The sequence below is a fragment of the Pongo abelii genome, chromosome 1 (assembly GCF_028885655.2).
Source record: "Pongo abelii isolate AG06213 chromosome 1, NHGRI_mPonAbe1-v2.0_pri, whole genome shotgun sequence".
Classification (NCBI taxonomy): domain Eukaryota; kingdom Metazoa; phylum Chordata; class Mammalia; order Primates; family Hominidae; genus Pongo; species Pongo abelii.
The window spans coordinates 99,589,365-99,605,660 of NC_071985.2; the positions used below are offsets into that span (position 1 = coordinate 99,589,365).

The following is a 16,296-nucleotide window of genomic DNA, read 5'->3' on the forward strand; positions in this document are numbered from 1 at the left end:
GGTGACTGAATAAGACTCTGTCTCAAAAAATAAAAAAAATAAAAATTCTAGTCTCATCAGTTGTTTTTAAGTTTTTTTTCTGCAACTTAGACTAACCCTGCTTATTCCTGTGAACCAACCAGTGATCTCTGGCTGCTGCTCAGAAGAAACAAAAGGGATGCGTAATGTAAAAATCTGGATCAATATTCTAATTCTGGGCACATACTGGAATCAGCTAGTAACCCCAAATCAGCTTGGTTCCAACAGTTGCCCAGTTCATGGAAAACCTTCTTGTTTAGTTTACTTGGGATAGTTTTGCTTATTTTGCTTTACTGTTGTGGAGTATATTGCTGTTGTACGCTTTGTGTAGGAATGCAGGATAAGCTTACTGAATGTTTTCTTAAACTGAACACCTTTTAATCTTCCAGATACCACCTTTTGTTGGAGTTATGAATAGCTCTCACCATACTGATGCTTTCTGACTGAGCTCCTCTCTGAACCCTGAATACAAGAGACCCTAAGAGTCAGGCAGGAATATCATCGCCCCTATTCAGCCTGAAAAAGTTACAGAAGATGGATCTTTATTCCTTTGTAACCCCTAGGATTAAGGGTTCTCTAATAAAAGGGAGGGGAGAAATGTCAGAGGTGTTTGAACCAGAGCAACTCCATCTTGAATAGGAGTTGAGTGAAATAAGGCTGAGACCTACTGGGCTGCATTCCCATTAAGCATTCTTTTTTTGTTTTGTTTCGTGTTTTTTGGGGGGTTTTTTTGGGGGGTTTTTTTGAGATGAAGTCTCGCTCTGTTGCCCAGGCTGGGGTCCAGTGGTGCAATCTCAGCTCACTGCAACTTCCGCCTCCCAGGTTGTAGCGATTCTCCTGTCCCAGTCTCCCACCCGGCTAATTTTTTTTTTTTTGAGATGAAGTCTCGCTCTGTCGCCCAGGCTGGAGTGCAGTGGCACAATCTTGGTTCACTGCAAGCTCCGCCTCCTGGGTTCATGCCATTCTCCTGCCTCAGCCTCCTGAGTAGCTGGGACTACAGGCACCCACCACCATGCCTGGCTAATTTTTTGTATTTTTAGTAGAGATGGGGTTTTTTTGTATTTTTAGTAGAGATGGGGTTTCACTGTGTTGGCCAGGATGGTCTTGATCTCCTGACCTTGTGATCCGCCCTCCTGGGCCTCCCAAAGTGCTGGGATTACAGGCATGAGCCACCATGCCCGGCCAATTTTTTGTATTTTTAGTAGAGACAGAGTTTCATGGTGTTAGCCAGGATGGTCTTGATTTCCTGACCTCTGCCCACCTCAGCCTCCCAAAGAGCTGGGATTACAGGCATAAGCCACTGTGCCCAGCCCTTATTTTGTTTTTTGAGACTGTCTCACTCTGTCGCCCAGACTGGAGTGCAGTGGCACGATCTCAGCTCACCACAACCTCTGCCTCTAATGCTCAAGAAATTCTCCTGCCTCACCCTCCCGAGTAGCTGGAATTACAGGTGTGTGCCACTACTGCCTGGCTAATTTTTGTATTTTTAGTAGAGACAGGGTTTCACCATGTTGGCCAGGCTGGTCTTGAACTCCTGACCTCAAGTGATCCACCCACCTCGGCCTCCCAAAGTGGTGTGAGCCACCGTGCCCAGCCAGTTAAGGCATTCTTAGTCACAGGATGAGATAGGAGGTCAGCACGAGATACAGATCATAAAGACTTTGCTGATAAAACAGGCCATAGTAAAGAAGCTGGCTAAAACCCACCAAAAGCAAGATGGCAACAAGAGGACAAGAGTGACCTCTGGTTGTCCTCTCTGCTACACTCCCACCAGTGCCATGCCACGGCAGTTTACAAATGCCATGGCAATGTCAGGAAGTTACCCTATATGGTCTAAAAAGAGGAGGCAGCTGGGTGCAGTGGCTCACGCCTGTAATCCCAGCACTTTGGGAGGCTGAGGAGGGCGGCTCATGAGGTCAGGAGATCGAGACCATCGTGGCTAACGTGGTGAAACCCTGTCTCTACTAAAAATACAAAAAAAAAAAAAAAAAATTAGCTGGGCGTGGTGGCGGGGGCCTGCAGTCCCAGCTATTAGGGAGGCTGAGGCAGGAGAATGGCGTGAACCCAGGAAGCGGAGCTTGCAGTAAGCCATGATCACGCCACTGCACTCCAGCCTGCACTCCAGCGACAGAGCGACACTCTGTCTGAAAAAAAAAAAAAAAAAAAAAAAAAAAGAGGAAGCATGTTTAGCATATAATCAAGAAATGCCGGGCACGGTGGCTCACACCTGTAATCCTAGCACTTTGGGAGGTCGAGGCGGGAGGATCACGAGGTCAGGAGATCGAGACCATCTTGACTAACACGGTGAAACCCTGTCTCTACTAAAAATACAAAAAATTAGCCAGGTGCGGTGGCTGGCGACTATAATCCCAGCTACTCAGGAGGCTGAGGCAGGAGAATGGCATGAACGGGGAGGCGGAGCTTGCAGTGAACCGAGATAGCGCCACTGCAGTCCAGCCTGGGCGAAAGAGCAAGACTCCGTCTCAAAAAAAAAAAAAAGAAATAACCATAAAAATACTGCCCATGGAGCAGCCATTCTTTATTTCTTTACTTTCTTTTTTAGCCAGAGACTCGCTCTGTCACCAGGCTGGAGTACAGTTGCGCGATCGTGGCTCACTGCAAACTCCGCCTCCTGGGTACAAGTGATTCTCCTGCCTCAGCCTCCCAAGTAGCTGGGACTACAGATGCACGCCACCATGCCCAGCTAATTTTTGTATTTTTATTAGAGACGGGGTTTCACCATGTTGGCCAGGCTGGTCTTGACCTCCTGACCTTGTGATCTGCCCGCCTCAGCCTCTCAAAGTGCTGGGATTATGGGGATGAGCCACCGCGCCCGGCCTTCCTTTACTTTCTCAATCAGCTTGCTTTCACTTAAAATAAAACAAAACAAAACAACAAAAAACAAACAAAAAACACAGCATTTTGAGGGGAACTATGTGCCATTCTCCCAGTATCTTGTCCATGCTGGTTCTGGCAGGTGGTCAATACCTGCCTGGCGGCCCATCAACCAGACAAGAGATGAAGCCTGATACATCAGAAAACAGTCTAGGCACTTCTGACTCCTTGACTACCAACAACTAACAATACTCTCCCTTGCTGGCTGTACCTCCACTTTCCCTATACATAAACTGAGGAAAAAAAATCTGTCTCACTTGCCTTCTAGGATTTTGGAGATGAATAAAATAAATCCCAGTGCTTTGGAAAGCCAAAGCAGGAGGATCAGTTGAAGCCAGGAATTTGATCCCAGCCGGGACAACACAGACGGACTCTGTCTCTACAAAAATACAAAAATAAAAAAATTAGCAGGGTGTGGTGGCCCACACCTGTGGTCCTAGCTATTCAGGAGGCTAAGGCGGGAGGATCGCTTGAGCCCAGGAGTTCAAGGATGCGATGAGCTATGATCACTGCACTCCAGCCTGGGTGACTGAGCAAGACGCTGTCTCTAAAAATAAAAAAATAAAAAAAGATGGAAAAGAACCTAAATATATGTCAATAGGGGATGGAATAAAGTACTAAGCAAGACCCTGTCTCTAAAAGTAAAACTAAAAATAAAAAGAAAAAGATTGAAAAGAACCTAAATATATATCAATAGTGGACTGGATAAAGTATGTTTGTTTGTTTGTTTGTTTGTGATGGAGTTTTGCTCTTGTTGCCCAAGCTGGAGCACAATAGCGCGATCTTGTCTCACTGCAACCTCTGCCTGCTGGGTTCAAGCCATTCTCCTGCCTCAGCCTCCTGGGTAGCTGGGATTATAGGTGTGTGCCACCACGCCCGGCTAATTTTTTGTATTTTTAGTAGAAATGGGGTTTCACCATGTTAGCCAGGCTGGTGTCGAACTCCTGACCTCAGGTGATCCACCCGCCTCGGCCTCCCAAAGTGCTGGGATTACAGGCCAGAGCCACCACGACCGGCCTGTTTGTTTTTTTAAAGCGACAGGGTCTCACTCTGTGGTCCAGGCTGGAGTGCAGTGGCGTAATCACGGCTCACTGCAGCCTCGACCTCAAGCGATCCTCCCACCTCAGTTTCCCGAGTAGCTGGGACCACCTGTGGGCACTACCACGCCCAGCTGATTAAAAATAAATTTTTTTTTTCTCTGTACAGACAGGGGTCTCCCTATTTCGCCCAGGCTGGTCTAGAACTCCAGGGCTCAAGGTATCCTCCCACCTCAGCTTCCCAAAATGCTGGGATTACAGGCGTGAACCACTGCGCCGGGCCAAAACCTTTCAATAAGTGTGCGTTTTAATAATTCATGAAGTGCTTGAGCTCTCGACAACAAAGTACTCTATTATCCAAGATAATTAGAGTAATTACTTTTGTTTAAGAATCTGGATGGGGCAGTTTTCTCTTTATTGTCATCAAAGCACGTGTGAAAATACATGCCTAAGAACATCTCTACTGGAGTGGGTGGACCAAGTGATTAGATGAAAATATGGTCCTGGATGGCCAAAATTGTGTTACATCGTTGGTAGTAAGCCATAGACTGTCCTTTTCCAAAGACGTTGGGTTGGGGGGGACCCCCTAGAGAGAAAACCCTTTTGGGAAAAGGGAGAGAAATGGATTGACCTCTGGCTCAAGGAAGCATGTGAAAACAGGAGACAGCCAACGGAAAGGAGAATTGCAATGGAAGAATCTATGGTTCTTTTAGTATTGCTCAAGTCCCCACTGGGCGCGGCCAGCTGTACAAACAACTGTGAAACAAGCAGAGGCGAGGTCGGGAGCCGTGGCTCACGCCTGTAATCCCAGCACTTTGGAAGGCCAAGGCGGGCGGATCCCCTAAGGTCAGGAGTTCGAGACCAGCCTGGCTAACATGGTGAAACCCCGTCTCTATTAAAAATATACAAAAATTAGCCATGCATGGTGGCGCACGCCTGTAATCCCAGCTACTCGGGAGGCTGAGGTTCAATCGCTTGAACCCGGGAAGCGGAGATTGCAGTGAGCTGGAGGTTGCAGTGAGCCGAAACTGCACCACTGCACTCCAGCCTTGGTGACAGAGCACGACTCAGTTTTGGAAAAAAAAAAAAAAAAAAAAAGCAAAACAGCAGAGGCGGGGCCCGTACTGCTCTCGTGCAGATTACCGAGTTCACTAGTAATCTTTCAGGTCATTATTAGGGTCAGAGAATGAGAGTCGCCGTTTCCCTCTCTATAATAAACCCTACAGTTCCTCACATCAAAGTCTGTCTGAAAGATGGGAACCGATTTGGGGCAGGGGGCCAAACTCAGCCTCGGCCCCGGCCCCGGCCGCGGCCCCGGCTCCGCGCCGCCCCCTAGTGGTCACCTTCGCGGCCTGGGCTTCCCTTGGTCCAGCTCCCCAGCCCGAGGTCTTCCACCCACCCCCTTCTTCACCTCCTTCCAGTCCCCTCCCCTTCCTCCCGACAGCATCCCCTTCCTCTCCGTCCCCCGCGCCCAGCTGCCCCCGCTTCAGTGACGAGGAGCCGCGCGGTCTGCACCCAGAAATCTGAGGCTGGGCTGGGAAGCGGTGTGATTTCTCACGGCACTTTCTTTTCCAGCCCTGACGCCCCCCGGAGTCCACACATCTCTTCTTTCCCCCTCACCTCCTCGTCCGGGACGCTGCCGGCCGCGCTTCCACGGAGCCCGCCAGTTTAGTCCCGTTTCCTTCTCTAGTTAAGACTCCCTGTCAAGGACAGTTACTTTTTGCCCTTTTCATGTGTGCATGTTTTGGGGGCCTTTAACCCCCCCTCGTGGAGAAACAGAGGCGACAAAATGGCGGACCCGGAAATGAAGACGCCGCGAGTAAGATTTCTGGCGGAGGAATCTGTGAAGGGAAGATGATCAGAAAACCCATACTCCCATTCTAACAGAAAGATGATGCACCTCCGAGGCTCATCGCCTATCTGCTGAGGCACTTCTGAGGTGGAAAAGTGCTTCACCGAGGCGTCCTAGGCAGGACTATTTAACGGGGCGGAGGACTGCTGGTTACGTATCTTGCGCGTCTGAATAGTTCCAGCAGGGGACGGATCCTGGGTCTGGTGTTGGCGCCAAAAACCTGGCGAACCGCTGAGGGAGACTCGTATCGTGCGTCAGTCGTGCCGATTGCGTCTTAACTCTTGGCTGCTTCTGCAGGGTCCGGGGCGGCCAGGTTTAGTTTGACAGGAAAGCCTCGTTTCCTTATCCCAACCTCGGCTGCAGCTGTTTGGGACGTTCCTGGCTTTGTGCATTGGGTTCTGGTGCCTGATGGACACATTTTTCCCGTTACAGCCCGAATGTAAGGACCCCAGAGCCAAGCTGTCAGTGAGAACAGTGAAACAAATAACTGAGTCATTTCTTTTCTTTCTTTCTTTCTTTTTTTTTTTTTTTTTTTTGAGACGGAGTCTCGGTCTGTCGCCCAGGCTGGAGTGCAGTGGCTCGATCTCGGCTCGCTGCGTGCTCCGCCTCCCGGGCTCACGCCATTCTCCTGCCTCAGCCTCCAGAGCAGCTGGGACTACAGGCACCCGCTACCACGCCCAGAGAATTTTTTGTATTTTTAGTGGAGACGGGATTTCACCGTGTTAGCCAGGATGGTCTCGATCTTCTGACATCGTGATCCACCCGCCTCGGCCTCCCATAGTGCTGGGATTACAGGCGTGAGCCACCGCGCGCGGCCTTTTTTTTTTTTTTTTGAGACGGAGTCTCGCGACGGACGAAGCGCCACTGCACGGCTGGAGTGCAGTGGCGCGATCTCGGTTCGCTGCAACCTCTGCCTCCCCGGTTCAAGTGATTGTCCTGCCTCAGCCTCCCCTGCAGCTGGGATTACAGGCGTCCGCCACCACGCTGGGCTAATTTTTGTATTTTTAGTAGAGACGGGGTTTTATTTTACCATGTTGACCAGGCTGGTCTCGAACTCCTGACCTCAAGTGATTCGCCGGCCTCGGCCTCCCGAAGTGCTGGGATTACAGGCGTGAGCCACCGCGCCCGGCCTGAGTCATTTCTTTTTGGAGGCCTGCAAGAGGATGGAGCATGAGTTTGCAAATCCATTTAGTCACTTTATTTACCAAACAGTTGATCCCTGTCTCCACCCACCAATTGCCATGACTGAAGGATTCTGAAGGGACCCTTCAAAACTCAGTAAAAACAGAAAAGGACGCACTACTTATCCTTCCTGGCCCCATTCTTCGTTAGACTGGGACCGTCTTTAGATGTGGGCTTTTCATGGCCTAGAGGGAGGATTTGTCTTTTTTTGTCCCTCCTGGGGACTTCTCTAGATCATCCTTATTTAGGGTATAGTGTCATCCTTATTTATGGTACACTGCCCAATTCTATCCTATCCATTTTGGTATTTACAGTTTCTCTTTTGAGGGTTGGAGTCTTGTCTCATTCCCGTTTATATTCTGTTTGGCTCAGCGCTTTCCTATAGTAAGCACACAAAAACCAGAAGTTAAGCAGATAACATATTTGAGTGAATTCGTTTATCTTAGGCACCTAGGAGAATTATTACCTGAAATATAATGTTGGTAGTCAGTGGGCAAGCAGAAGAGTGGTTGTAGCTGTCTTCCTAACTACTTTTCTAATTTTAAGTTGATTTTGCCCTTTCATTATGTTCAATGCGAAGTTCACCATTTAATGTCTAAATGCTATTCAAATCATTCTTCCTCTAAGTTGAATATTATTATAGAAAGATAAAATGAGGCCGGGCTCAGTGGCTCATGCCTGTAGTCTCAGCACTTTGGGAGGCTAAGGCGGGCAGATCACCTGAGGTCAGGAGTTAGAGACCAGCCTGGCCAACATGGTGAAACCCCGTCTCTATGAAAAATACAAAAATTAGCCAGGCGTGGTGGCAGGCGCCTGTAATCCCAGCTACCTGGGAGCCTGAGGTGGGAGGATCCCTTGACCCTGGTGGGTGGAGGTTGCAGTGAGCAGTGATCCCCGCCACTGCACTCCATCCTGGGTGACAGAGCAGGACCCTATCTCAAAAAAATAAAAAGAAAAAAGAAAAAGATGTATAAGCTAAGTGTGAAAGCAAGGCTAATTTCTCAGATTTCTATGGCTTCCCTTGTGAAGAGAGAAAACTAGACTCCAGTCCTGGGATTGAATGTCTTTATTAAATAAACGAGTAAATGGCAGCACAAATCAGCATCAATATTGTTGGAAGGATTGGGGACAAGATGTAGAGTCAGAATGTAATTGTTCATTTCAGGGTCTCAATGTAGCTGAAGAACTGTGCCCACTGACCAGAATTAGATATTGCAAATGCAGGAGGTAAGGCTAAAATAGGACTTACGCCTTTCAGAAGATTGAATTGAAACCTTAAGAACTATCATAATAGTAGGAATGCATGTTAAGATTTGATAACTTTCTTTAGCTAGAGTTTTCAACCTACAGTTAGGAGCAAAGTTGTAAAGTGAGTAGGTTTGAAGAAGGGACATTCTTTTGAGAACAGAAATTAGCTACTTCTAAAATTATTCAATTATTTTCCCTATTTTCATTTTCCATAATATTTCCTCCTGTTTTATACCTCTAACTACCCTCTTGATTTCTCTAAGGAAAAAAAAGAATATAAGAAAGAGCAGGATCAAAAAAAAGCAAGAGACTTATCACTTTAGCCTTTTAGAAATACTGTTTCATAGCAGATAACCTCACATTAAAACTTCCGAGGTTTTCATCACCCCTTGAAGAAATACTTGTGTTTACTGCCCTGGAGCAGGAAATTAGGAAGGTTTAAGGAATCTCTGAAGCTGATTAAAATAGAGTCAAAAATCAGTCTTCCATTTTGCACTACTATACTACTCTCAGGTGTCCCCAGTCAGGCCTAGTTTCTGGAGTTAATATTTGGGGGGGAAAGGAGGAATCCCTGTGACCCAGTACTCCATTGCTTGAACCATTTACTTTGTGACTTGAGGGCTTTTGAGAGAAATGGAGTAGACAGATAGATAAATAAATAAATACATAGAACTCAACTCTGGCAGATTCATCAGCACCACCAACACAGTAGAGAGAGACAAGATTAAAATGGGAAAGGAGTGGAAAGGAAGGGGCTTGAGAGGGAAGACAGTGAGGGCAAGGTGATGGGAGAGAGAAGTCTTGGCCTTAGAGCAAGTCCAGTTCGAAGGAGTGGATGCTGGCAATGGGAGCTCTCCAGAAGTTGAAGGTGCTGTACTCAAGGAGGCCATCACCTTCAGGGTTTTTCTCCTGGTCTGCTGCAGTTGCTTGCCCGATCATTTTGCCAACGCTGCTGTCTTTGATCTTGTAGGTGGCTGTATCCGACAGACCCAGGCCTTCCAGCTCCGACAGATCCAGTTCTGGGATGGGCATCCTCCAGAAAAGAAAGGAACTGTACTGGCTACTCACAGGGTCCCTCATAGCTTCCTAGAAAGAAACCACTTGTCAGTCTTCATGCTACAGCAACTTCTTTGTGGCCCATGGCCTTTCCTTGCTTAGATACTCCACATACCAGTAAAAAGGAATTTTTTTTTTCTATTAAAGAAAGAAAATTGTATATCCTCCAAGCCCACCAGTAAAAAGGAATTTGGGGAGAAAAAAAAAAAAAAACTCACCATCCCCAATTGCCTCTGGAGATAATCCAAGTTCCCTTGGACAAGCTTCAGAAACCCTTTATTATGAATTTCTACTTTTTTTTTTTTCTCTCAATGAGACAGAGTCTTGCTCTGTCGCCCAGGCTGGAGTGCAGTGGCACGATCTTGGCTCACTGCAAGCTCCACCTCCTGGGCTCACGCCATTCTCCTGCCTCAGCCTCCCAAGTATCTGGGACTACAGATGCCCGCCACCATGCCCGGCTAATTTTTTGTATTTTTTAGTAGAGACGGGGTTTCACCATGTTAGCCAGGATGGTCTTGATGTCCTGACCTCGTGATCTGCCTGCTTCGGCCTCCCAAAGTGCTGGGATTACAGGTGTGAACCACCGCGCCCGACCGAATTTCTACTATTTTCTAAACTTCTTCCCATTTTGGAATGACTTATTTACCATCTATTGCATCAAATTGATCTTGGGTCTGATTTTCAAGGCCTTCCAAAATCTAGCCCATTCTTCCCAGCAGTGGTATAGCCTCTGTTACAGTTATGCTCTTTCCTGTCTTGCTTAACTCTCTCCATTCTCCACCTTAAAATACTTTCCACGTTTCAGCCAGGTGCGGTGGCTCATGCCTGTGATCTCAGAACTTTGGGAGGCAGAGTGGGCGGATCACTTGAGGCCAGGAGTTTGAGACCAGCCTGTCCAACATGGGGAAACCCTGCCTCTACTAAAAATACAAAAAATTAGCCAGGCATGGTGGTTCGTGCCTGTGGTCCCAGCTACTAGGGAGGCTGAGGCACGAGAATTGCTGGAATCCAGCAGGGTGAGGTTGCAGTGAGCCTTCCAACCTGGGCAACAGAGCAAGATTCTGTCTAAAAAAAAAGACTTTCCACATTTCAGGACTCCATTCAAGAGCTCAGTGGCTCACACCTGTATTCCCAGCACTTTGGGAGGCTGAGGCAGGCAGATGGCTTGAGACTAGGAGTTCCAGACCTGCCTGGGCAACATGGCAAAACTCCGTCTACAAAAAATACAAAAAATTAGCTGTGCCTGGAGGTGCACGCCTGTAGTCCCAGCTACTTGGGAGGCTGAGTGGGAGAATCACTTGAGCCTAGGAAGCAGAGGTTCCAGTGGGCTGAGACTATGCCACTGCACTCCAGCCTGGGGAATAGAGTTAGACCCTGACTCAAAAAACAAAAAGACAAAACAAACAAAAAACTCCAAGTCTATAGAGGAACCCCCGTTCCCCTAGCCCAAACTCCTATTATACTTAAAAACACTTGACTTCCTCGTGACTTTGGTTTAATAGCTCATGGTATGTGTGAAAAGGCCTTCCATGACTTTTCTGCTTTCTATTTTCCTAGCCTTCTAAATCCTACTATAAACTCACCTCTTCCAGATGACTTCCTTAAACTTACTCAGCTTCATCTACTCTATTTCCTCCAGCATCTCCCCCAACACCCTGTAGAGTTTTACCTAACTCCATCAGTTTGGGATTACAGATCACTGTTAATGTATTTTCTGTATAGGGATGGACTTATTGCCTTCTGAATGGGCAAAAGCAAAGGGCAGTAGAGAGCAAGCTAGAATCTGAGAAAAAAAAAAGCTCTTTGACAAATTGATTCCTTTTCTTACAACCAGAGTATGAATAAAAAACTGCTCAAATAGTCCCTGAGTGTTTGGCAGAGCTATCTTGCAATTTAAAAAGCTAAAGCAAATTTTATGAAATATTAACTCAAAAGGCCTAAAACTTCTATATCATTGACCCAGAGACATGTACACACGGTACCAAATACATTCAAGAAAGACATGCATACAAGCATATGTGGCATTAAAATCAAGTCAAGAACATAAAATAAGACTACACAGAAAATTGAAGTTAAAGTGCTATTCACTAATGTAAATAGTAATGAAATTTTTGATATAATATGATTTAATTATCAAATACTCCAAATTTTGCAAAAGATCCCTTTTTTGGCTAGCTTCCCCTTCCTCTCCACAAATGTTCTCCACCCCTACTTCATCTATCTTTATATCTATTATCATCTTAAACGGTATCATTTACTTAAAGGGTTTCGACAGTGCCTTGTACCACAATATATGTTCAATAAATGCTTCCCACTATCCTTCATTTTAAATTATCCAGGTATTTTAGGCAAAGGCAATATCTAATTATCACTCCGTTCTTAGAGATACATGATTAGTAAATATGTAGATTAGAAAGATACACTCTCTCAGAGCCACACAGACACGCCCAAACATCCTTTGTCCAGACCCTTTGTGGGCATCCAAGGCCTACTCAACAGGGCCTTGCTGTGTCATGCTGCCACCATGGGGAAGGGGGAAGGACAAGGTGGTGGTAGAGGGGAGCAGAAGCTCTCTGGCATCTCACGATGCGTGCCTCAGTCAGAGGTTGGATTTTCCTATTAGCATTCCCTCACCAATTCCACTGAGCTGCAAATAATCATTCTTTTCCAGAATCTGTCCCTATACCTAGGGGTTTCCCCAAGGGTAAAAACCAATCTACTTTCTCTGTACACAAGTGCTGGGCTTTGTACACAAAGCCATTCAAGGCTGCTGATTAACTTTCCCTCACTATTTAATTAATACCTTGCCATTCCCATATATTAGCCCACAAGTAAGCCTTAACAATCCATTTCTCTCTAGCCTACCTTTCCTTCAGAACAAAACCCAGGTGCTAAAAGAACTTTCCTGGCCAGGCGCAGTGGCTCACGCCTATAATCCCAGCACTTTGGGAGGCCAAGGCAGGCAGATCACGAGGTGAGGAGTTCAAGACCAGCCCAACCAACATGGTGAAATCCTGTCTCTATTAAAAATACAAAATTAGCCAGGTGAGGTGGCGCATGCCTGTAATCCCAGTTATTTGGGAGGCTGAGGCAGGAAAATTGCTTGAACCTGGGAGATGGAGGTTGCAGTGAGCCGAGATCTCGCCATTGCACTCCAGCCTGGGCAACGAGAGCGAAACTCCATCTCAAAAAAAGTAATAATAAATAAATAGATAAATAAATAAATAACTTTCCTATGCTGTAATGGGGTATCTTTCCTCTGATCCCAGTGCTCGAGTATACTGATGATGATGAGAGCAAATGGATTGGAAATCCATTTGGATTTAAAGTAAAGTTCAGATTGGCAGAAGGTCTCTTAACAGAATCAGATACTCTTCCATGCATTAATGGATCTATCACTTTCTCTACCCATTCTACCCAAGCCCTGCCTGATATTATAGGACTATTACAGCTGCCTACAGCCTCCACCCTGCTACTTACTAGCCAAGGGTCAAGAAGCATTAGTTGTGGTCAGGCGTGGTGGCTCACACCTGTAATCCCAGCACTTTGGGAGGCCGAGGCGGGTGGATCACAAGGTCAGGAGATCGAGACCATCCTGGCTAACACGGTGAAACCTCGTCTCTACTAAAAATACAAAAATTAAGCCGGGTGCGGTGGTGGGCGCCTGTAGTCCCAGCTACTTGGGAGGCTGAGGCAGGAGAATGGCGTGAACCCGGGAGGCGGAGCTTGCAGTGAGCTGAGATAGCACAACTGCACTCCAGCCTGGGCGAAAGAGTGAGACTCCGTCTCAATAATAATAATAATAATAAATAAATAAAATTAAAAAAAGAAGAATTCGTTGAAATGTTCCCAAAGGAGCAGAAAGAACATTCTACCACCTCCAAAAACAGAACCCCAAGTTTCAAAAGGCCTTTCTCGAACACACCCTATTGGGTCTCACCAGGCCAGAGATTCCTAAATAATGGCCTTAAATAGGTTCCAAAATGCTCCAGTATAATGTGAAAGGACTGTACTAAGGCAGAAAAAGAAAGTGTTAATCTAGAACACAGTGATATGTGAGAGTGTGGGGGCTTCAGGAATGGTGAGTGGGTAGGCTAGGATGTTTTTAATGTTGAAAGTGAATTCTGAGTTGTTCTTTTTCTTCTGAGTTTAAGTTCCAAAATAAACCCTGGGAACTGAGCATTACTCAGCAGAGAAGCTGCTTAGAAGGAGGGTGATGCCGGGATTGGAGCAGGGTAGGGGAGCATGTTGGAAAGGTGAGATCATCATCCTATGATATTCAACTCTGATAATCTCCATAGTACTTTGCAGAGACGTGTGCAGAAAGAGAGCTACAAAAAATGGTTGTATCCATTAACCAACCACCCACTGCTTAAATCTGGGACTATAGAGATTCTAAGAAGCATACCCTAGGAGTCAGTACTGTTACGGACTTATGGCTATAGGGATTCTTATTGTTACCAGTTATTTTCCCAGCTAGCTGGGTTCTTTTCTCTCTCCTCCCTGACAAGTCTTCTCCAGAATGAGCTTAGTATAATGCAGGGCACATTATAGGCTCTTTAAAAAATAGAATCATGGGGTCGGGCGCGGTGGCACACGCCTGTAATCTCAGCACTTTGGGAGGCCGAGGCAGGTGGATCACAAGGTCAGGAATTCGACACCAGCCTGGCCAAGATAGTGAAACCCCGTCTCTACTAAAAATACAAAAATTAGCCAGGCGTGGTGGCAGGCGCCTATAATCGCAGCTACTCAGGAGGCTGAGGCAGGAGAATCGCTTGAACTGGGGAGGCAGAGGTTGCAGTGAGCCAAGATTGCACCACTGCACTCCAGCCTGGGCAACAGAGTGAGACTCCATCTAAAAAAAAAAAAAAAAAATAGAATCATGGGGGGAAAAATCATAGAATTTTAAAACTAGAAGACATCTTAGAAATTAATGACTTGGGAAGACTTCCAGCCAGTTTGTATAGAATCCAGGTCTCATAATTCCCAGTCTGATCCCTTTTTGTGTTGTACATGGATAGTTGTCAACAGCTTTATATAACCCTCTACCAGTATTCCCAAAACTTAAAAGAATTCTTAGTTGCTGAAGAATAGATATTCCGTGGGTTAGGTGATTGTTTCTGAAATTGTGATCTGAATGGGGAAAAGCAAAGGGCAGTAGAGAGCAAGCTAGAATCTGAGGAAAAAAAAAAGCACTTTGACAAACTGACTCCTTTTCTTACAACCAGAGTATGTATAAAAAACTGCTCAAACCGTCCCTGAGTGTTTGGTAGAGCTATCTTGCAATTTAAAAAGCTAAAGCAAATTTTATGAAATATTAACTCAGAAGGCCTAAAATCTCTATGTCATTGACCCAGAGACACGTACACAGGGTACCAAATACATTCAAGAAAGACATGCATGCAAGCATAAGTGGCATCAAAATCAAGTCAAGAACATAAAGTAATACTACACAGAAAATTGAAGTTAAAGTGCTATTCACTAATGTAAATAGTAATGACATTTTTTATTTAATATAGTATGGATTTAATTATCAAATACTCCAAATTTTGCAAAAGATCCCTTTTTGGCTAGCTTCCCCTTCCCCCCCACAAATGCTCTCCACCCCTACTTCATCTATCTTTACATCTATCATTATCTTAAATGGTATCATTTACTTAAAGGGTTTCGACAGTGCCTTGTACCATAATATATGTTCAATAAATGCTTCCCACTATCCTTCACTTTAAATTATCCAGGTATTTTAGGCAAAGGCAATATCTAATTATCACTCTGTTCTTAGAGATACATGATTAGCAAATGTATAGATTAGAAAAATACAGTCTCTCAGAGCCATACAGACACGCCCAAATATCCTTTGTCCAGACCCTTTGTGGGCATCCAAGGCCTACTCAACAGGGCCTTGCTGTGTCATGCTGCCACCATGGGGAAGGGGGAAGGACAAGGTGGTGGTGGTGGTAGAGGGGAGCAGAAGCTCTCTGACATCTCATAATGCGTGCCTCAGTCAGAGCTTGGATTTTCCTATTAGCATTCCCCCACCAATTCCACTGAGCTGCAAATCATTCTTTTCCAGAATCTGTCCCCATACCTAGCTCCTGTGGGCTATACTGATTTCACTATGGAATCAGGCAGTTCTCCAACACAGAGGCCCCCACCTTTCCTACCCTAGGCTGCCTCTTTCTTTGGAGCAAAGATTCGAGGTGGAATGAAAGAGATTATCCAAATAAAGGTCAGGATTACACCCAACATTATCCCATATAACCCCCTCCCAAACTCCCTCCTACAGAGAAACATAGAACACTACAGAAAAAAATTGCAAGTATAGGGAAGTAGAGGACAGAGAGATACAGTAGGACTAAAAATTAATCAAACAGCTGGTAAAACAAATTATGGTTTGAAAAGGAAGATAAGTAGACTGAAGATATTAAATACACAGGACAATAAATTACAGAAAAGGATACTTGAAATAAGGAGGTAGGTGCTGAGAAATAACTACAAGTAAATTGTTAGAAATTAATAGTCTGTACAAGGTAACAAGGCATGGATGCTGTGAAGAAATAACTACCCATTGTTCATAGCGCCCCCTTCTCTCCTCTTCAGCTGTCCTCCACCTTATGTGGGGTCTTTCAATCTAACCATAAGCGGCAGCTCTTCTATCTTCGCAGCCCCCTGCCCCCCTCCCTCAGTTTGGTTTACCTGTTATTAATCAATTACTGGCGTGTTCCAAAGATGGAGGGAGTACCTCGGGGGCTCCGGGGTCTGCGCCGGGCTGGAGAAATACAAAGCTGTTGGGGCTTTGACGGCTTTGTCTTCTCACTCCTTTTCCCTCTTCAGTGACTGAGTCTGTCAGTTCACTCTCCCCCTGCAATGCAGCCCCTCCTAAGAAGGGCGGAAGGATTCCCCGCCCCCTCCTGCCTGACTCGGCTAATTCAAATGATAGGTTCCAGAACACTTGAGGGAAGGAGAGATGATGAAAGCATCTCCCTAGGCTCATTGGTCTGCGCTATT

The 16,296-nt window shown here is 45.9% G+C and overlaps 2 protein-coding genes across 17 annotated transcripts in view; both read right to left on the bottom strand.

The window, feature by feature from the left end:
- GABPB2 (GA binding protein transcription factor subunit beta 2) overlaps positions 1 to 7,838 on the bottom strand; it is a 53,452-nt gene extending 45,614 nt beyond the window's left edge. For 4 of the 16 annotated variants that reach the window (XM_063717609.1, XM_054553112.2, XM_054553107.1 and 1 more), the window contains exon 1: positions 5,571 to 7,838. The gene's annotated coding sequence lies outside the window, so the exon portion shown is untranslated. The remainder of the gene's footprint in view (positions 1 to 5,570) is intronic. The other 12 variants (XM_054553117.2, XM_063717624.1, XM_054553140.2 and 9 more) reach the window with 10 other exon arrangements.
- Positions 7,839 to 8,035: 197 nt separating this feature from the next.
- On the bottom strand, positions 8,036 to 16,141 carry MLLT11 (MLLT11 transcription factor 7 cofactor; the record flags this gene model as incomplete). The annotated part of the gene is given in 2 exon segments (NM_001133413.1): positions 8,036 to 9,318; positions 15,985 to 16,141. A coding segment is annotated over 1 exon segment (273 nt). The 3' UTR covers positions 8,036 to 9,039.
- Between the last annotated feature and the right edge of the window lie 155 nt (positions 16,142 to 16,296).